The sequence below is a fragment of the Falco cherrug genome, chromosome 2 (genome assembly GCF_023634085.1).
Source record: "Falco cherrug isolate bFalChe1 chromosome 2, bFalChe1.pri, whole genome shotgun sequence".
NCBI classification, from domain to species: Eukaryota; Metazoa; Chordata; class Aves; order Falconiformes; family Falconidae; genus Falco; species Falco cherrug.
Genome location: NC_073698.1, coordinates 70,550,844 through 70,570,255, shown reverse-complemented (window position 1 = coordinate 70,570,255; position 19,412 = coordinate 70,550,844). Strand labels below are relative to the sequence as shown.

General features: G+C 43.2%; 1 protein-coding gene across 1 annotated transcript in view; it reads right to left on the bottom strand.

Moving 5' to 3' along the window:
• CRACDL (CRACD like) overlaps positions 1-19,412 on the bottom strand; it is a 70,258-nt gene that overhangs the window by 25,656 nt on the left and 25,190 nt on the right. Inside the window, exon 3 of the mRNA XM_055702740.1 lies at positions 808-966. Within this exon, the coding sequence (XP_055558715.1) occupies positions 808-966 (159 nt within the window). The remainder of the gene's footprint in view (positions 1-807; positions 967-19,412) is intronic.

The following is a 19,412-nucleotide window of genomic DNA, read 5'->3' as shown; positions in this document are numbered from 1 at the left end:
GGTTTCTCATGGTTACCTTTCAGTAGTGGGTAACATTTTTAGCAATGCCTGAACGAAGACAGGATTTTCGGAGGCAGACAAATAACACAGGCTGGGATGCACCTGGTCTAGCTTCAGACATTAAACCACAGGTATCTGCATCAGAGCTGGTCACCCCTGGCTCCTGTTTACATTCTGCACAGAGAAATAAGCACTTCTAGAGCCTGGTTCAGCTGAACAACTTCAGACATCTACACAAGAATGATATAAGCTTTCTTAGTAAAGTCAGCTTCTCTTTGGTGATTATAAAAGGCAGCCAGTGACTAACTCAGATGCAGACATTTGTCCTCTGGTCAGATGAACCCCATGCATACAGAGGAAATAAAGGCTTCACAGCCTCTGGTTCCTACTGATTTCAATTGCAGTCAACCCCTTATCCCTTCCTTGCTTTCAAAACCTTGTGTAAATGGTAGGGCATCTAAATTTCTTTAACAGTCCTTAGGAATTACATCTTAGGGGCATAAGACAATCCCGGTAAGATATAAGATAAGTACCTAATTCATTCTTGAAGATGGAAATTACATTGTTTTGAAACAATAACCCAAGGCTTATTTATGATTAACTGAAAGCTTTTTTAGTTATTATTTCTTGCTGCACTCCATCCAATTCCCTTGCATCTGCCATTTTAATCTGTACTTTTCTGAAAAAGGCAACTGTTTGAGAATGCAGCATTGTGAACAAAAGGAGGAGGCAATTTTGGGGTATCCTTAATCTACAAACATTGTAGCAGTTCTGTATTTGTTTACCAGCCAGGGTCCAAAGACTTACTCAAGTTCATCTTCAGAATCATAATTAACATGCATGTTGTGAGAGGCTGCAACATCACTTGTTGACTGGAATAACTTCAGACTGCTGCTCCCAGAAGATGATGTCTCTTTCCTTTTCTTTTTACCAAAAAACTTTTTGAAAGATTTGAACTTTGATTTTTTCTTTCCTAAGTGAAGAAACATAAAAAAGATGCAACCAGCAACATGTGTGAATTGTTGAACAATAATAGTTCTTCTATAATTTCTGCGTAAGTGGATTTTTTTCCTGGAAAATGCCACACTGTCTCCTCTTGCATTAATGTCTTTCAAGACTATATTGGTAGCATGAAATTACTATTACCTTGGAGAATGGACTGTAATGTTTATGATACATAAGAAATAACCTATAGTGTAAAATCTTTCCTAATAGAGTTTCTACTTGCCTCTTGAGATAATTAGACTGTGAAGAAAAACTTTGGTATTAACAGCCTGGGATACAGAGAAGAAATTACAGCTTGGAAACCCACTGCCTTTGTTCAGCAAGCTAAACAGTGATGATAAGGATTGTGTTTCCAAAACCAATTTAAATGTAGAAAAGGCTTACATAGGTGGAATACACAGTGTTGGGAGACTAATGCTTTAAAATGTGAATTTTATAATACATCCCAGAATATTCTGAATGCTAATTACAAGATGTGATGGATCACAAAGTATTAAACCAGAAATCAAGCAATAATCTTGAAAAGCAATGCTAGTCTGCTCAGTGAGGAAAAACCTGAATTGGGATCAGCTGCAAGCTCTGTGAAGGAAATTTCTTAAAATGAATCAGCATTTTGCACAAGGCACCCCAACAACTTGTACCTGCCCCATACAGGTTGGCATGACAGCACTGCGAGGCATCCCTGTCAGGATTTCACTTATTGTTGGATTTTGTTGGGTAGAAAAGTTAAGTTGGTCACAAGACGCCACAAAAAATCTTATTTCAAGCCTCTGAAAATGTCTAAATATAACAGCTCTTGGAGAGAGGAAGAGAGAAGGGGAGAATGCATTCTCTAAACAAACATTCAATTCTGTGATACAGCAAAGACATTGAAGTTCAAGAAGTCACAGCACTTTTCATTCACTGAGAAAGGGAGCAATTCTACCTGAATTGTCCTCTCCATCTCCTTCAGTCTCTCGCATCTTAGGGTCCATTATCCTTGAGGAACTCACGTGAGAATCACTAAAGGAGGTATTAAAAGTGTCAGTCATACCAACAAAATAACAGTACTTCGCTATATATGTGTATACATACATACAGGCAAGTTACCTGTATGTATATAAAAATAAAAATATAAAATATTATGTGTATGCTTTTATATATAAATGCATAGACAATAGATGTCTAAATATATGTATTGTATCTATACATAAATATACATAAAATAAAAAAAAATCCCATAGGATGAAGCTTGTTAGGCTAAGGTATAATAAGTCCCATAGAATATTCCCACTTTCGTAAGGCAATAGTATGTTCTGGTTTAGTTGACCAGCTAGCCTCTCCTGACTGAAAACTGAGTTTGACAAGATTCTCAAGTGCTTCTAAAAGCACGTATCGGAGGAGGTGAGCTTCTTTGGCTCTCCCTCTCTGTGCCTACTCAGGACCACAGATAAAATGTCTTTGTGACAATTACAGCACTTGGGTAACATGTACAAGTAGTATTAGTAGAGAACTGCATCTGGTTTTCCTTTTATTTATGTACAATTTGAAGTATTCTACAGATCGTAGTTTTTCTTCTTTTTTAAGCAACTTGTGAAAAGGTAGCAACTCTTCTTATTCCTTTGTTCATATAGACAACAGGAAAATACAAGTAAAAATAAAACAATTTATTTTCTTCTTCTCTTCTTTGCTTTTTGGAAGCAAAATATCACTTTGCTTATTAAGATTCCTAAATTAAAAAACATTTCCAAAATTGTATATATCCCAAGCCTGAGGACAGAGTATCTGTAATTTAAAATGCATTTCCAGAGCAGTAGTCTGTGCTCTCTTTTCTTCATCTGGAGAACCATCATTTCACTGTCAAGGTTGAATAAACTCATGGGTGCCATTGACTGGATAGTGAGTTAAATGCTGCAGAGTAACAGTTTGGGCTGTGAAGGTGACAGATGCTCACATCACAACCTGGACAGGAGGCTGAGTACACTGTGGCTAATGTGCTCCCCTGAAGTACCAGCGGACTAAAGTAATAAGGCTCATAATTTCCAAGAGTTAGCAAAATGGAAATGAAACTTTTATTACTGAAGTCTAAACCACAACACATCTCCTGAACCATCAGCAATTGAGCTGGGCTGTGACGCAGCAAAGGCACCTCTGCTGCTCAGCATCTCTGGGGCTCCCCCACCAGCTGGACCCCCAGGCTGGTTGTAAAAGACCCCCTGCCACTATCCATTGGGAAAAAGAATCAAAGTTAAACATAAACACAAGGGTGAGCAACTTCTGGTCAAGGGCATTTGGCTTATATAGGGAGAATTATTTATGAACAGGCTCTAGAAAAGAACAGACATGGATGATACGTATATTTTTAAAGTAAATGTCCGCTGGGAGGTGACAGAGAAATATGTATTGTGGGCTGTGGTGTATCTAGTCAATTATTAAACAGGCTCGACGTGTCTCAGATTCAGACCGTTGTGTTGCAATAGCAACGGCAGGAGTGCAGATCAATACCTTTAAAGCCTCAGCTGTTATATGCATGCCCTGTAGCATCTACACGCTACACAATCCAGAGGTGGGATCCTACAGTCTTTATATAAATTATGGATGCCATAGCTCAGATACCCAGCTGTGTCTCACTGGCATAGCTCTGCTGCATCCAGCTGCACTCAGGTGAGAGTATTTTTTTTTCATCCAAATGTTCATATGCCATACTTCACTAGTTCTGAAGTTCAAAGCCACTGAGGGATAAATACCCATGTAATGGAAATGTTAGTTTGAAACATGCAAGGAAGTATAAACACATTCCCTCTGGCAAAATTCAAGCAGATGATACATCGTATTTCTGACAAACCAGAACTGTTTTGTTGTCCCATCCCAAACCTTAGCAGCCTATTTTCTAGAGAATAAAAGCAATTAAAAAAATTTAGCACCACCATACTGTCAGAGAAAAATTGTGTGACTGATTTGTGACATCTGAGGTCACAAAAAGTGTTTCCACCGGGTGTGTCAAACATTTGGGGACAGCACTATGTGACCAGGGGTGCAGCATACATCTCCTCACTTAGGGGAAACAGAAGGGCATGAACCCCGGTGAGTTCTCTCCTTGCCAGCTGTGCATCTTGTAGCAAGGTTCTCGCTCCCCTTCTGACCTCAGCCATTCTACAGGTCTGGAACATTCTTGCTATTTTCTAAGGTTATTTTAAGAAGCAGTGTGTCTTTCCAAAAAGTGCCCAAGCCCTGGGGAAGGCAGCCCACCACTGCTGTGCTTTTGGAGACGTCTTTTGCAAGGGCGCAGCATAGGGCGCAGGGCTGGGGCTCCAGCTTGTGAGAACAAGCCAGGTCCTTGGCCAGCGTGGTACGACTTGGTATACTACTTACATAGAACTGGTTTAGCGTAACTTGCTTAATGTTAGTAGCTGCATTTGCTGAAGCCTTAGGCCACAAGCTGTGAACCTTCACCTAGGTATGCTGAACTTTTACTTAGTCAAGTACAAGGAGGCTCCAGAGTCAGTTCAAGCCAGTAGTAAAGAAGCTGCAGCCTTAGAGACAAGAAAACAAAGGACCTGCCTAGAGACAATGGAAAGGGCCCAATGAAGAATGGGAAGACCCCAGACCTGAACGTTATTCCTGGTCTGAACTGCCATGTGAGGGGTGAGGAATCTAGATTGTAAGAGTATAATCGCCCAGGGATGTCTTTGTTCGAGGTCCCTCTTCAGAGGCACTCAGCTCGAGCTGTAGCGCTCTTCATAAAAAGTGCCTCTATAGAGGAATCTTTCTTCCAGCTTATCGATTCAGCAGAAACCTCGAGTCCAGCCCTGTTATGGTGGCTGGCATGCGTAACTTCCAGAACAGTTTGGTGACCCAGATGGGACTCCAGACAACTGCCATCGGACCCCCTTGGCTCCAAACATCGAACTGCCAGCATCGGGTGAGATCACCTGGGAACTCTGGGGACAGAAGGCACCAACTGGTGAGTGTTAAAATTTTGCTACTAAATTCCAGATATTCTGGGTCCAAGTGGGTTGGAGTCCCACCTCAGAAGGATGCTATAAGTATATTGGGTCCAAATGAGTTTGATTTCCATCTCAGAAGTGTGCTAGGAGAAGTGTGCATGGTCCAATCAGTGTAAAGCGCTCAAATTTGGCACAGAGATTTGGGGAACGTACCCAGCAAGCCAAAGAACTAGAAAATTGGAGGAAAATAGATGGCACTGCATGACTATTGGAAAAATGAGCAATAGCATTGTGTAAGGAAGACTGGCCAGCACTTAGAGAGGCAGGGGTGCATGGCCCTGAAAGGATCCTTTAAATTTAAAAAGGTGGCTATGCTCTGAAAAATTTTGAAAAATGAAAAACCTCAGCAAATGGTTTATTGGTATGTATGGGATCATTGGCTATATGACCACTATAGGATGCTTGAAAATGAGTATGAAAACCTCAAGGAAAAACTTCAGCTGCAGCAATTGTAATTTAACCAAGGTGCCTACAGAGCTGGTCTCTGCACCACCCTATACTCCTCCCTCTGTATGACTTGATTCCCCCCTCCAATGGCCTCTGCTGTCCCTATTCCTTCTGCTGGGCTTCACACTGTGGTTTCTAATGCCATCCCTAATCCTCTTACCATGCAGCCCGTGGTGGCTGCGTGTGGGTGTATGTGTGTGAAATGTTTCTTCCCCACCTCCAGTGTTATATGTATACACGCATCACTCCTGGAACCCCCGGGATTTGTTTATGTGGGAAAATAAAATGCATAGGTTAAGGGAAGATGCAGGTCGATGTGCATCATTATTTTATATTATTTGTTCAGGATATGATCCACCCTGGGCCAACGTTGACCTGTTGTTGAAGAAGTTGTTCCATCCAGGTCAGCAGGGTAAGACAGTTGAAAAGAAACTGGAGTTCACCATACAGGCAGGGGGAAGTCAAACTGTCTGGCCTCAGATTGATCCTGGCTGGGATTCTAATAATCGGAGATAATTGCTGAACAGTGGTTGGAGATCTCATACATGTGATTAGAGCTTGCGAGGAGATAACAATAAATTGAATTAAAGTACAGGAATGTAGACAGAGGCCAGAGGAACACCCCAGCAACTACTGGGGAAGATTGCAGTAGGCTTTGTTGACATATGGGGGAATGACTCTCCAGTATTTTAATAATGAATTGGCAGCAAGTGTGTTTGTGGGCCAAGCCACCTCTGACACGTGCAACTATTTTAAGGGTTGCATGACAGAATGGCAAGAGAAAATATGAAAGATACTGTATTCCCTGGAGGTTCTAGATTTGTACAATATATAAATGATTTGTTACTTGCCAGCAAGACATATGAAGATTGTTTTAAAGATACTATTTTTCTATGTACTGCTTTAGCTGAAAAAAAGGTCACCATGCATCTCTTTGTAAACTTCAGCTGCATCATTAGGAAATAAAATATTTAGGATTTATATTAACAAAAGGACAAAAATTAGTAGACCCAGAACAGGTCCAGGCTGTGGTAAAAATACCTCAACTGGTAACAAAAATTGTGAGATTTTTTAGGTGCAGTAGGATACTGCAGACCCTGGATAATGGGGCTAGGGGAGTTTAAGCAAACTATTGACAAAAAGCTACTAAGGCAGAGGAAGTAGAGCCTACATGTTGGTGTCCAGAGAAAGAAAAGATTTTCCAAGCTATAAAAGGAGCTTTATAGCTCCTGCTCCAGCACTGGGATTGCTGGATTACTGCAAGTCCTTTGAACTCTATGTGCATGAGAGCAAAGGAGTAGCCAGTGGAGTCCTTACTCAAAAGCTAAGTCCACACTGCTGCCGTGTGGCTTATTACTCAACTCAACTGGATCCTGTAGCAGCAAGGAATAATTCCTGTGTTAAAGCAAGAACGGCAACAGCAACTATCACGAAAAGGAGCAGACCATTGGTTCTGGGCCACCCAACAACTGTGTGTGTCCCACATGAAGGAGAACTGATTCTTAAAGGACCTGCTACACAAACGTTGTCCCCACAAAGAGCACATCGTAATGAATTAATGATTTTAAAGGCAGATAATATTACTCTGAAAAGTTGTGATGTTTTGAATTCAGCAACCTCACTGCCTGTTCCCTCTGATGGTGAGCCACATCATGATTGTGCTGAGGTGGTGTTTTACTCCAGACAACTACAGGAAGATCTGGGAGATCAGCCTCTAGAGAACTTGGATCTAACCCTTTTCACCAATGGATCCTCATACTACACAAATGGAAAATGACACGTGGGCTATGCAGTGGTGAGAGACTTCGAGGTACTTTAAACAGAACCTCTACAATCCTTGGTGAGCGCCCAAGAGGCTGAATTAACTTAATTAGCAAGAGCAGCCTGGTGGGTATGTAATCAGCAAGTAACTATACTGCTTCTAAATATGTTTTTGGAGTGTGTCTTACAACAGCTATCCTATGGAAAGAATAAGAGTTCCTCTCCTTGGTAGAAAAGAATATTTCTAATGGAACTGAAGCCCAAACGCTGTTGTAAGCTATTAAGCTTCCAAGGGAAATCGCTGTAGTACACTGTCCAGCTCATACCAAAGACTCCAAGAAAACTGAAAGAAACAATGAAATTACTCAAACTTGTAGTCAGATAGGTTTAAAATGGCCTGAAGTTTTAGGAATAGTACTATGGGATATTTGAAATACCCCTTGCCAACTTCTAGGATTGTCATCAACAGCAATAGTGTCTGGCAGACAATTATACCCAGGACCTTATTCCCCACTAGGACCAGCCTCTTAGACGGAGATGAACAGGTGAGCAAGTTTGTACTGGGAATACAAGAACACCTACAAGGAAACAGGACACAAGCCCAATGGTTTCAACCAGTACTAGCAGTAATGCAAGTACCTGATATCCAGCCTGGGGATACAGGAATGGTAAAAGTCCACTCTCGCAAAACAAAGTTGGACCAGAAGTGGGAAAGTCCATATACTGTGCTACTAACTTCCGATTTATGTAAAAGTTACAAGGAAAGAGAAATTGGATTCATCACTCACATGTTAAATGAATTTCTAAGGATTATCAGTTAAACAAATAACCACCACCCATGCAGAACCCCAGCAATCCTGCAGTACTTTTGGTTCTGGTTATCCTGTGATAATTGTGGTCCACGTTACCCTAGAAAGCGTACTAATAATTGGGAACACTGTCAACAGGGCTGGAGTCAGGGAAGTATAACTAGGAAAGGTGCCTCTGGCCACATAAAGTGGTGCTGTGTGTGCAGGCTATGCCAGCCACTAAAAGTTATAAGCACTTTGCAGCAATACAAAGTATTGATAATTTGGGAATAACTTCCAAGCAAAATATACACATTTGCTGTGCACAGCCTATTTAGCTCTAATCTTATAGCCTTAATATTTATTATATGTGGCAATTATAATTGCCTAGGGATGTCTTTGTTCGAGGTCCCTCTTCAGAGGCACTCAGCTCGAGCTGTAGTGCTATTCATAAAAAGTGCTTTTATGGAGGGATCTTTCGGCTTATTGACTCAGTGGAAACTGAGAGTCCAGCCCTGTTACGGTGGCTGGCATGCATAATTTCCGTAAGACCAGGTGCCATCACTGCTGCCAGTCATCCCTGGATGGCTCCCCAGTGTCAACTGGGGGAAGAGCTGGCTGCTTCACTGTGGAAGAGCTGCCAAAGAGATCCAGGTGGTGTGCGGGGAGGAAGGCCATCCAGGTAAGATGACTTTGGAGTGAAGCAGAAAGTGACCTGAGGTGTGGGTCAGAGGCACCCAGGGTGGAGGAGACACCAGGCACAAGCACCAGTGGCCTCTGCCTCCTGCACAGGAGTCCAGAGACTCTGGTGTCCCCAGCAGGGACATGGTTATTTTAAATTATGGTAAATCCTAGAAGTTTGGGTCAGATGGGCAGTATTGTTTTGCAGCGGGAGAACTGTAAGGCTGTTATAAAAACTATCTCAACTTGGCATGCAATTACAAGGATTGGGGAACTGTGAGGACCGTTCACCGCTGCGAGCTTGCTAGTGGACAGTTTTTCAGTTCAAAGGCACGTTTCCAGCCTGAACCCAGGGTTTGATGTGACTCTCCCAGGCCCCCACTGGCTGGTGTGCAGGAGGCGGAGGTGGCAGCCCTCGCCACACTCACTACCTTGCACAAACACACACTATGAGGAAGACTGCGAGGCGCAGCTGCCCACCCAGTGCCAAGGGTGCGGGAGGAATTTTATGGCTGCTATTACCAAGGGGAGATTTGTTTGTGTCGAGGGACAAATGGGTACCCCCTTCCTTAATCTGAGGGGGGCAGGGGGCGGGGGTCAGCAGGTAGCAAAATGGGCTGCAAGAGTTGTGCAACGCTTGGTGGGCAGTGCGCTTATTTTCAGAAATATGCTCAAAAGTCAACAGGCTGCTTTTTAGCTGAGACTTAGCCACTTGTTTGAGTGTTTTGCCAAGTGATGGTTTCAACTGGAGCAATATCCCAACAGTGCAAAGAGATACTGTCCCCTGCTGAGCATCTGACAGCTGCCAGAGATCCCTCTGCACTGCTCCGCCAGCAGGGAGCTGCCCAGCTTAGCATCTCACCAAACCTAGCTGTAGGCAATCACATTCACGTCTACCTTAAAATTTACGATGACATTAATTATCGACATGAGGGAAAGTTGGTTTTCCTTTTAAATACTTCCTTTGCTGAACAGCGTTAGAAAAACGTTGGGTTTCGCCCACGGTTCATCACCATGAGATAACCCTATTTTCTTTCCCAGATATATAAACTCAGAGAACTGTTCTATCTATACCTCTCCTTTTTTCCTTCAGTATAGCCTATGTCAACAGTATCTTTAGGCAGGTTTTCAATCTTTCAAGTTTTTCCCTCAGTGTCTGTAACAAACCCTCCAGTATTAATACATATATCGTAAGAAAGATTCAATTAAAACATGATACTTAAGAGGAGAAACAAAAAAAACCACAGGCCAAAGTTTACCCCTGGTATGACTATAACTGCTTGTCGCCTCCCTGATGTAAACAGAGATTTGATTGTTTGCTCTGGAGCTAAATTTTATCTTTCTCAAAGCTTTGCTTAAAATCTATGACAGCCTACAAATTTAATAGATAGCTCTGCAATAAAAAGCTGACAAAATCCAGCATCTTTGCATCGGCACCGGTGGTATTCAGTGTGCCCTTATGCTTGGATCTGGAGTCTTGGCTGTGGAGCGGGGCTGCTGAGCTTTCTCATTTCCAGTTTCCCCAAGGACTTACTGAAGTCCACCACTAAATTAAATTATCCTGTGATCTAAAGACTCAGCAGGATTCACATCCTAGAGGAGCAGCCTGCATTGCTGCTTCTCCACTGTTAGCAAGGGCAAGATTTACCACACCGCTGACAGTCATACTCTTTTCCTCTTCTTTTTTTTTTTTTCCTTTACATTTTATGTGTGGTTCTTTTCACAGTGGAATACTAGAGATACCTGGTTTATCAATTTATTATGAGATTTTATAAGCCCAAAATGTCTGATAAATCGCTAAATATTACCCAAGCTTGTAACAGTGTTTTTTCTATATTGGACTTTTCCCAGCAGAGACTTTTTCCACTTTCCTTCTTCCTTTCCATGCCCTTTCTAGATGAGCCAAGATACAAGAAATACAGCTGAGACTACGTCAGTGCAGAGAATAGAGGCAATATGGCAACACAATGGGTTTTTATTCCCTTCCTATCCCTCCCAAATGTCAGTACATTCAAAAGTGTGTATCCAAAAAATCACAGCTGAAGCAAACAACAGCAATTTACACCTTTTATTCCTGCGTTGTATAAGAATATTCTATTTCTAGTAGACAAAGAAACACCAGGAATGAAAAGTGATTTAAAAAAATCTGAATTTAGGGGAATTATTTCACATGAGAGGAAGACCTGCCCTTTTCTCTCTCCAATATCACGATATGCAGTAAAATTCCTACTGGTATTACACAGCCTTGTGGATTTGGGAAAGAAAATGCAGGGATCCTGGGGATATAAAGAAAACCCAAATACTTGGAAAGACTCCTCTAGCTGAAGTATTAAGCAAACTGAAAACATCCTAAATACCAGGGGCAAAGACTGAGGCAGCTTGTCCTCATCCATCCCCTCTCTGAGGGCTCAGACCTGAAATGAAGGCACCATCCATGGGCCATGCAGTCCCTTCTCCTGTCAGATGGACTGCAAAAAAGGGACAACTCAAAGTTTTCAGAGGGAGCAAGCCCAGGATGTCCACTGTGATCTCCTGCCAGCAGCAGGTGCACCAGCAGAGCTTTCACACCTCTAGAGAAGCTCCAGCTCCCCAGCACATGCATTAGCAAGAGCTCAATTCAGACACAGCCCCAGGACACCGCGCCTTGGCACAGCACAGGTCCAAAAGCATGTTAATGATCACCTGCCTCCCAAGCAAAGGTTTACCCTTGCAACTCGGGGAGACCATGTGCTGAAGGCATTGTGCAATGGGATGTAGTAGAAGGAAGTGTAGGAGAGCAGGGTTAGGACCTTGTGATGAGGAGGTATTCACACAGCACAAGAAACCCTCTCTGCTCAGACCCTCTCCTAGTAACAAAGATCCCAAAATCACATCCCCCTTGCAAGCTTTCAAACCACTTTCAGTGCTCCCAAGTGATAACACTTGAGCCTAGCCAAAACTAAATTTCTCACAGTGTGCCGAATTATAAAATCCTTTCCAGAAGTCATCCATCATCTTGAGCTTATGTTAGTAAGATAAACCCCTCTTCTCTACCTCCCTTCTGAAACAGGAGGTCTAGGAAGCAGAGTGAAGTGCTCCCCTTGAGCTAGTACAGCGTGTACAAGCCTAGGTATTAGGAGTGTCCACACCAGCGAGATGCAGGTCTCTGGGAATCCAATTAGTTTGTATAAGCACATCCAAAAAGCTCCCATAAAGGGACAGGAGAACTTGGCAACAACTGCAACACCATTTCCAAAGCCATATATCTTCCTGCTCCAGTCAAAGGAATACAGATTTCACTTTTTATTCGGCCTCCAGTTTTTAAATCAAATGCACCTGAGTGCACGCTTACCTACACACAGCCATCCTAGGAGCTTTAGCGGGAGTCACAGCACAGCGACTGAAGGGCCACCCTGCCTTTCCACCATATGTCAGCACCTACACAGGATCTGTACATATTCTAGCTGCGTTCCCATTCTTTCTGAATTATTAAAAATAATTTGCCCATAGAAGACATATATTCTGAGAAAATTGTTTTTCTCTACCAAATCTATACAAAATATCAACTTAATGCCAAACCAAGAAAAACTCCCTGTCACTTTTTGTATACAACTTTGCCTTTTGTTTTCAAAGTCGGGCAGATGATCATGTCCTTCCATGTTCTTTAAATGTTTTGAATCAGTAAACAAAAAGTATTACTTTACAAACTCTCTGACTTCACGTGTTCTCTGCTTTTTTTAATAATTTAGTGCAGATGCTGTTAGCACTTACTTGTTTACGCTGACTAATGTCCATGGGGACACCATCTTCAAAATGTGGTATTTTCACAAATTGTTTGCTGTCCAAAACATGATAGTTCGTTATTCATCTTCATTATTCTCGCACTGAACCTGGTACACCTTCCCCATCTTTACTTATCTGCATCATTGGTTAATAAAAGTTTTTGTTTCTTTGCTTAAGGCTGACATTTTTCTCCAGCTACTACTACCCTTGTAGCATGCCCTCATGTTAATAGAAAAACTGTGTATTTTGCAAACATGATGGTGTGGTGAGCCACTATGTGCCACTGCTCATGCTCAGAGCAAGACTGACTGCAAGTAGTTTTGCTACCAACATCCTCTCCCTGGCTGTGTGGGTCCTACAGCAGCATCCAGGAGAGAGCACCCAGCCTGAACATGAAGTCAATACCCTCCTCTTTAAATCTCTGCCTTTTAGGGATCCTCCCATCCTCTTCCCAGTCACTGTCAAAATGAATAGAGCTAGCTATGAGTGATTTGCCCTTTCTCTCAGAAATTACTAATAAAAGTTAGTTGCACCAACACATAATATCTTCCAGTGCTGCTCCTTGTGCCAGTTTGCTATTTCTCCCCCTCCAACATCAGAAGCTGTGGCACAGGGACCAGCTAAATGTAACTAGTGACATGCTACCATCTCTGCACCAGCCCTTTCCTTTGCAGTACTCACATCTATCACTCAAATCCCCTGTTGTGTACTGTGTAAACTTAAGGTGGTGCCCAACGCCCCTGATCACTGGTAGAAGAGACACCAAGGGATGCCAAGTAATAAAATACCTGCTAAAAAGAAGATGGGAGAGGGGAGATAGATAGGATATAGCTCACTGCACGGGCTCCCCTTCCAAGCCTTTGAGCAAACAGGGTGAGACGTGCCATGACCAGTGTGTCAGACTTCATGGGCTATGACAGGCAAAGCTGAAGAGGCAGCAGGTACATCTTCCCAAGCCTTTCAGTGGGTTTTCTGGGTGTCCAATTGTTTTCCATTGCTTCTTTCACTACTGTTGGGCAGTGTGTGTTTTCCTTTGCCTAACCAGCCCAAACTCCTCTCTTGTGCATCTGTCCCTGTTATTCCAAAGGCTGTTGCAGATTCTCATGTCAGATCCTCACCAGACCTTCTGTTGCACCCCTGCCAACGGCACATTCCTTTCTCTATTAGAAGCACAATACACTTCTAAGAGATGGGGGGAGAGCGGGGAGGGAATTCTGCTATCTCCACCGGGTTTTTTCCAAGAATTGATAGTCCTTCTTTCCCTCAGCATTTCTGAGAGTGAAAAACACTCCATAAAATAAACTTTTCTCTTCCTCCCTTTCCTCGCTCTTTTGAAGAGCAAGCTTTTTGTTTTTTAAAAGTGCATTGCAAAGGTCAGAAGACACCACTGGGATTGCCCAGTCTGATGGCCTGGGCAGTGCAGGGACGAGGATGTCCCCCAGAAGGGTGAAGGGAACTCTGCTTCCCTGACAGAACACAGTAATTCAAGGGTATACACCTTGTCAAAGGTTATGTTTTGTTCATGGGAAAAGCATTAACTTACATACTTTCCAAAATAAAGCAAACAACCGTATAAAAGAATTAAAAGGGGGGTGTGGGGGTGTGTGGAGTCTGCATTTGCAAAAGAATAAAGCAACTAATGTCAAATGTCTTATTCCTATGGAATAACGCTTTTCTCCTTGCTTTCAGTTCTCTATTTTTTGTGATTTAATAGAGGGGTCAGGAGATCTATTCTACGAACATAGAAAGCATTATTATTAAAAGACCTGTTAAAGCAATAAAGCCACATGGGCTCTCCTTCTTTCTCAGCACACAGGGATAATAAAGGCATAGCTGTTTTACACAAAGACACAAGACCTCCCCCGGCAAGCTCCCTACAGAGATCCCCCACTATATTTAGGAGCACAAACAGCTCAACATACTACCAGAGTTTTAGGCTTGTATCAGCCATCTTTACTGGTAGAACCACAATCTGTATTTTTAACTTAAATAATATTGAATGTTCACACAGAGCACTTTGACTAATAATGTTCTGAAGAAGTTCATCTTTTTTGTACAATAGCAGGTTAACGTCACTCAGAGTCAAGGGTCAGCAAAGTATTAAAAATTTACTCTGTCTCTCCTTGAAAAGCAATAAAAAGAAGGTAAAATGTCTTGCTTTAGTTAGAACAAAATTGCATTTGATTCTACATGTCGCAATTGCAATTATTCTTGAATTCCGCACTGGGAACGTTCCTGAAGCTATTTCACAAAAATAATTATACCAAGTCTTTTGGTATTCAGAATGAGTAGAAATATCAATGTTGTTATAAGGTCTCAGTGCCTTTGAATTCAGGGAAACATAATAGGGCTTTCATTGATCCTTCCTTGCTTTTTGGAACCATGAATACAATAAATTGTCTATATACCTGTGTATGCACACGCACACACACACACACACACACACACTTACTTTGTGTCAAAGAAAGAATAAGACTCACCTGGAACCACAGCAAGCCCTGAGGTACCGTGCACTTACACCTGCTGCCCCATCAATTAGCCTAATGTAAGCGTGTTCTTGTACAGTGCAGAGGTTAATGGAAGTTTAAGATGCAGAAAGTGTTTAGCACTACCCAGAATAAGATCCTTATTCAGCTTTATCTGCTAGTCTGAAGAAAACTCAGTGGGCCACATTACCTAGACAAGGAAGGCACCACAGCTGAACGCGGCCCAGTTTTCACCCTTTCTGAGCCCATCTATACTGCATGGAGTATTTACTCTCAGGTCCATAACACGTGGTGTAGACAACAGTGTCATTTCAACAGTATAATTAAGTTTATTTAAAAGTTACTGACAAATCTTTTCAAATGTCAGGTTCATCTGAACACAGAATATAGCTATATCCCAGGCCTACTTCCAAATATTTTGCCATTAGTGTGATGAAAAATACAGTCCAGTTTGGCCAAACACAAGTAATGACAAAAGTACATGAAATAAAAAGACTAGACTGGGCTTTACTGGGTTCCTTGGGAATTCCTATGCTGGAATGATGAAATAATCACTGGGATCATCTATGAACTATGTGCAAAATAGTTTTCATGTTGGATATTTAAAGCAAAGAAAAAAGCAAGAAAATAGGGAATGCAAAGAGAACGAATTGCTAAGAGATGTCTGAGCCCTTCCAGGCATAGATACAGCAGCCTACCAGCTGAGACTAGCCAGAACACAAGCAGGTTGTTCCAGGAGCTGCCCATGAAAGATGCCATCAGGGGCCCTCTGTCCTCAGCACTCCCTCGGCTTTGCCTTGTTTCAGCCCACACCACTCTGCCAAACCAGCTGCAGTCGTCTGCTAACCTGGAGTCACCTCGGATGCACGGATAACAAGAAGCCATGTCTCCAGCCCAAGGACCTGTTCGCCCTCCTGGGTCATCCTAGCACAAAGAAGCAGCGAGGATGGAGTGAGATCCAACGGGAAGGCAGCGGGAGGCAGTGGGGAAGGGCAGCATCTTCCCCTGCATTCCCTCTGCAGGGCTCTGACTGCCGACTCAGAGACCAGTTTTCTCCCCAGCATCTACACGGACCATCCAAGAGGTACAGCCACTATCAGAGCAATCTCAGTCTTCTGAAATTTCCCCAGGCAACAGCACTCACATATTTCAGCAATAACTGCTACCTTGTAAACACATTCCACATTCCTGTTGCGTTAAACCCCACAGGCCAAATGCAAAGCTGAATGGCCTCTTGTCTAACTATTGTACAAGGTTCACTCTGAAGCGATACATGTGGCAGGTTTTTAATTGGGAAGGACCTTACTTAGCCTCTTTTGACCCTTCTTAACTTAGTCCCTTCTTGGCTTTCAATTGATAACAATTTTCTTGAGCCTAGATGGGAGAAAGACAAGCCATGGGCTCCTTTCTCTTTCCTCCACCCGAGTAATACTCAGATCACTTCCAGAAAAAAAGATTTTTGATGCAAGTTCACAGCAACACATAGCTACCACACGAGTGTCAGGTAGGAGTCCAGTTAAGTTGGGCAGTCTTCCTAATGCAAGCAATTTCTTACGTGAACAGGCTGGAAGGTTGTTTTCTGACCACGCCACAATAAACAACATTGCTGAGTCCTTTCATCTTTGCTCTGAACCTCCCTCCACTCTATATGAAAAACACAATCAAGATTTCACAAAAGCAAGAGCCCTAATTTTTTGTCATTTACTACCTCAAGACACGTACTTGCAAACTTTTCATTCTTGCTATCCATTCAGGCCATATTTGCTATTTTGTGTTTGAAAGAAAGGAAGTATTTTCCTGTAGCTCTTCTCTCCCCATATATTTGCAGGTCTGTGATCCAAACCACACTCTGTGCTCCAAAACAAGGATATGAGCAAACGGAAATAACTGCCACTTGCTCAGATTCTCATTTTCCCCTTCACTTCTTCCCTGCAGCAATAATCTCAGTGAAAACAACCTCTGGCAAGTCACTGCACGTTTCACCTCCAGTTGCCATTTCAGACTTGCAGACTTTTGGAAGTCAATCCCCTGAATGAAGCTTAATAGTTTTTACTGATGCCTTGTCAGAGGTCCAGAGCCAAGCCTCTAGCGCACCCTACACCACCAGCACAAGCCCACTCATTCCCTTGAACTGGGAAGCAGAAAGCATTTGTACGTGCCAGTTTGTCCAGGACAAGTAACAGTGAGCATGTATGCTCATATACTCAGAAGATTATATGCGAAAATGTTAACATGCAGAACAAGATGAGGAGAGCGGACTGGAGAAAGTACAAGAAAGGACAGCACTGAAGAGTTCAAACCTTCCCTGGGGGTTTATAACAGTAAGGGACATAGTCACTGGGAAGGCTCCTGCCCCTTATCTATGCAGAGCAGCAGCAGAACACGCTACCAGTCACAGTGTCACACCGACCGTGCATCCTCTCTCATCTGCAAAACAGATGGATCCCTGACATCACTTTCATCTTAAACCAGTGCAGGAGGACAGGTGATAAGCATCACTATATGATGCTGCTACTGAGGTTTGATTTCCTAAGGGAACAACACTTATGTGACTGTGCTGTCTACCCTGCTCCATTTTCCTGTTTCCCCACTGCTTTCAAAATCCTTGGTCCTTTTCAGCTGAGTTCAATGGAGAGACACATCTTGAAGCTATAAAGTTCCTACCAGTTTTGTAAAAAATGGTGATCGTGCAGAGTCTCCACTGCAGAAAAGCTCTTGCTAGGCAGCTGAGCAGCCAGTACACCTGTAGCACAGGCACAGCCCTGATGAGCCTCTAGGCTGGCCATTACAGGATACAGGCAGTTCAGGGTATGGTGGAGAGTCGGGAGAAGAGAGGGACTGAAAAGTGAAGTCCTGCAGCGTGCGTGCTGGGGATGCATACTGCAGCAGGGGAGCGTTACTGGCCTGGCAGAAGCCAGCTGCTATTTAGAGAACAGCGCTGATGTTATCATGATGCTGCCACTTGGAGGTGGAGAGAACAAGAGAGTGGAAGAGGCAGCTGCCAGCTTTTGCAGTTCTCTGAAAGACCTGAGATTCAGACCTGTCCCCGACCTCAAGCCATGTAGGACTTTCTGGAGAACATCATGGCTTTTCAAGAAACTGTATTACAAAGATGCAGTTGTTTCCATTTACCACTACAAAGCCTACCATGATGAATTTACGCTAAACCAGTCCATACATATACAATGTTGGGATGACAATCACCCTACAACTTGAGTATGGAGAGATTAAATGCTTTTCCCAATGTCCTTCAAGAAGCACCTCTCAGAGTAGGGACCAGAGTGAGTCTGTAATGCTCAGCTCCAGGCCTGTTCCTCGGTCCAGCTCTTCTGGAGCCGATGGTGCAGACTGAGGTGACCTCTCTGGTCCAGGGCCCAGCTCCCTACGGCACCCTGTGGCATAGAGAAAAGCAGGAGGCAAAGGGAACCGGATCCTGCTCCCTGGATTTCCCTTGGTAGTGGTCTCATGGACTACTGGTGGGAAATACACTGAGAGAAATGTCCCCCTTTTCCCATACCATCACCTGCCCTCAGTCTCTTCTCGTTTCTGCCACTCTGACCTGAGGAGCACTTCCCTTGTGAAACCCCTCTCTGGTTTAAGATTTGTCCCTGGCTGCCTCTCCCTCTGGGCAATGGAGAAAAGAAGACACTTCAGATATTAATAGGTCTAAATCACCTTCCTCTGAGGAGAAGCTAGAGGAAAAGAGAAGATAGAGGGAAACCAGGGTTACCTAGCAGCTCATGGTTAGGTCCTCCGCATTCCCATCCCCACTGTCTTACCCCCCACACCAAGTAAGCCCCAAAGACAACAAAGGAACCTGAAAATGATGTTTAAAAGGGGCAGAATGGAAAAGACCCCTTCGCAGACTTACCCCACTTGTCCCCAGGCTCCCTTCTTTGAATACACCACAAATGTTTTACTTCAATACTCAAAAGCCTGATGAGATGCAGGTTATTAATTTATGACTATGACAAGATTATTATGGTTAATTTAACATGTGCAGGCACTTAACTAACTACTGTTGGGAAATATTTGTCATTAATTCAAAAATTTCCTGCCTGCAGTTTGGCAGAGATAGCACAAGTGGGCTGCAGAAATCCAGCACGACATAAAGAGCTCTCATCTGCCATCACCTTTACACATGACTGTACAGTACTTGAGCTCTGCCTGACTGAAACAAGCACAACAAAATGTACTGCGGTATTCATAAATTAAATGGCATTGGCATTCAGGCCCTAGGAAAACCTAACTCAAGGGTATGCTCTTTCAGACATCGGAAGAGGAGCAGAGAAGCACACAACCTCCCCATGGGGAGCAAAAGGGACATCATTGGGAGAGAGGGTGGCAGAGCAACATGCCTTATCAAAGCTCAGAAAGTAAAAGCTGCTTGTGTGGGCTTTCCTCCCACCTCCTGTGGGTCTGCCATGATCCCAACCAAGTCAGGTGGTGCAGAGTAAAACCACTGGTTTCATTCAGGCACAATCTGTCTCTCAGGC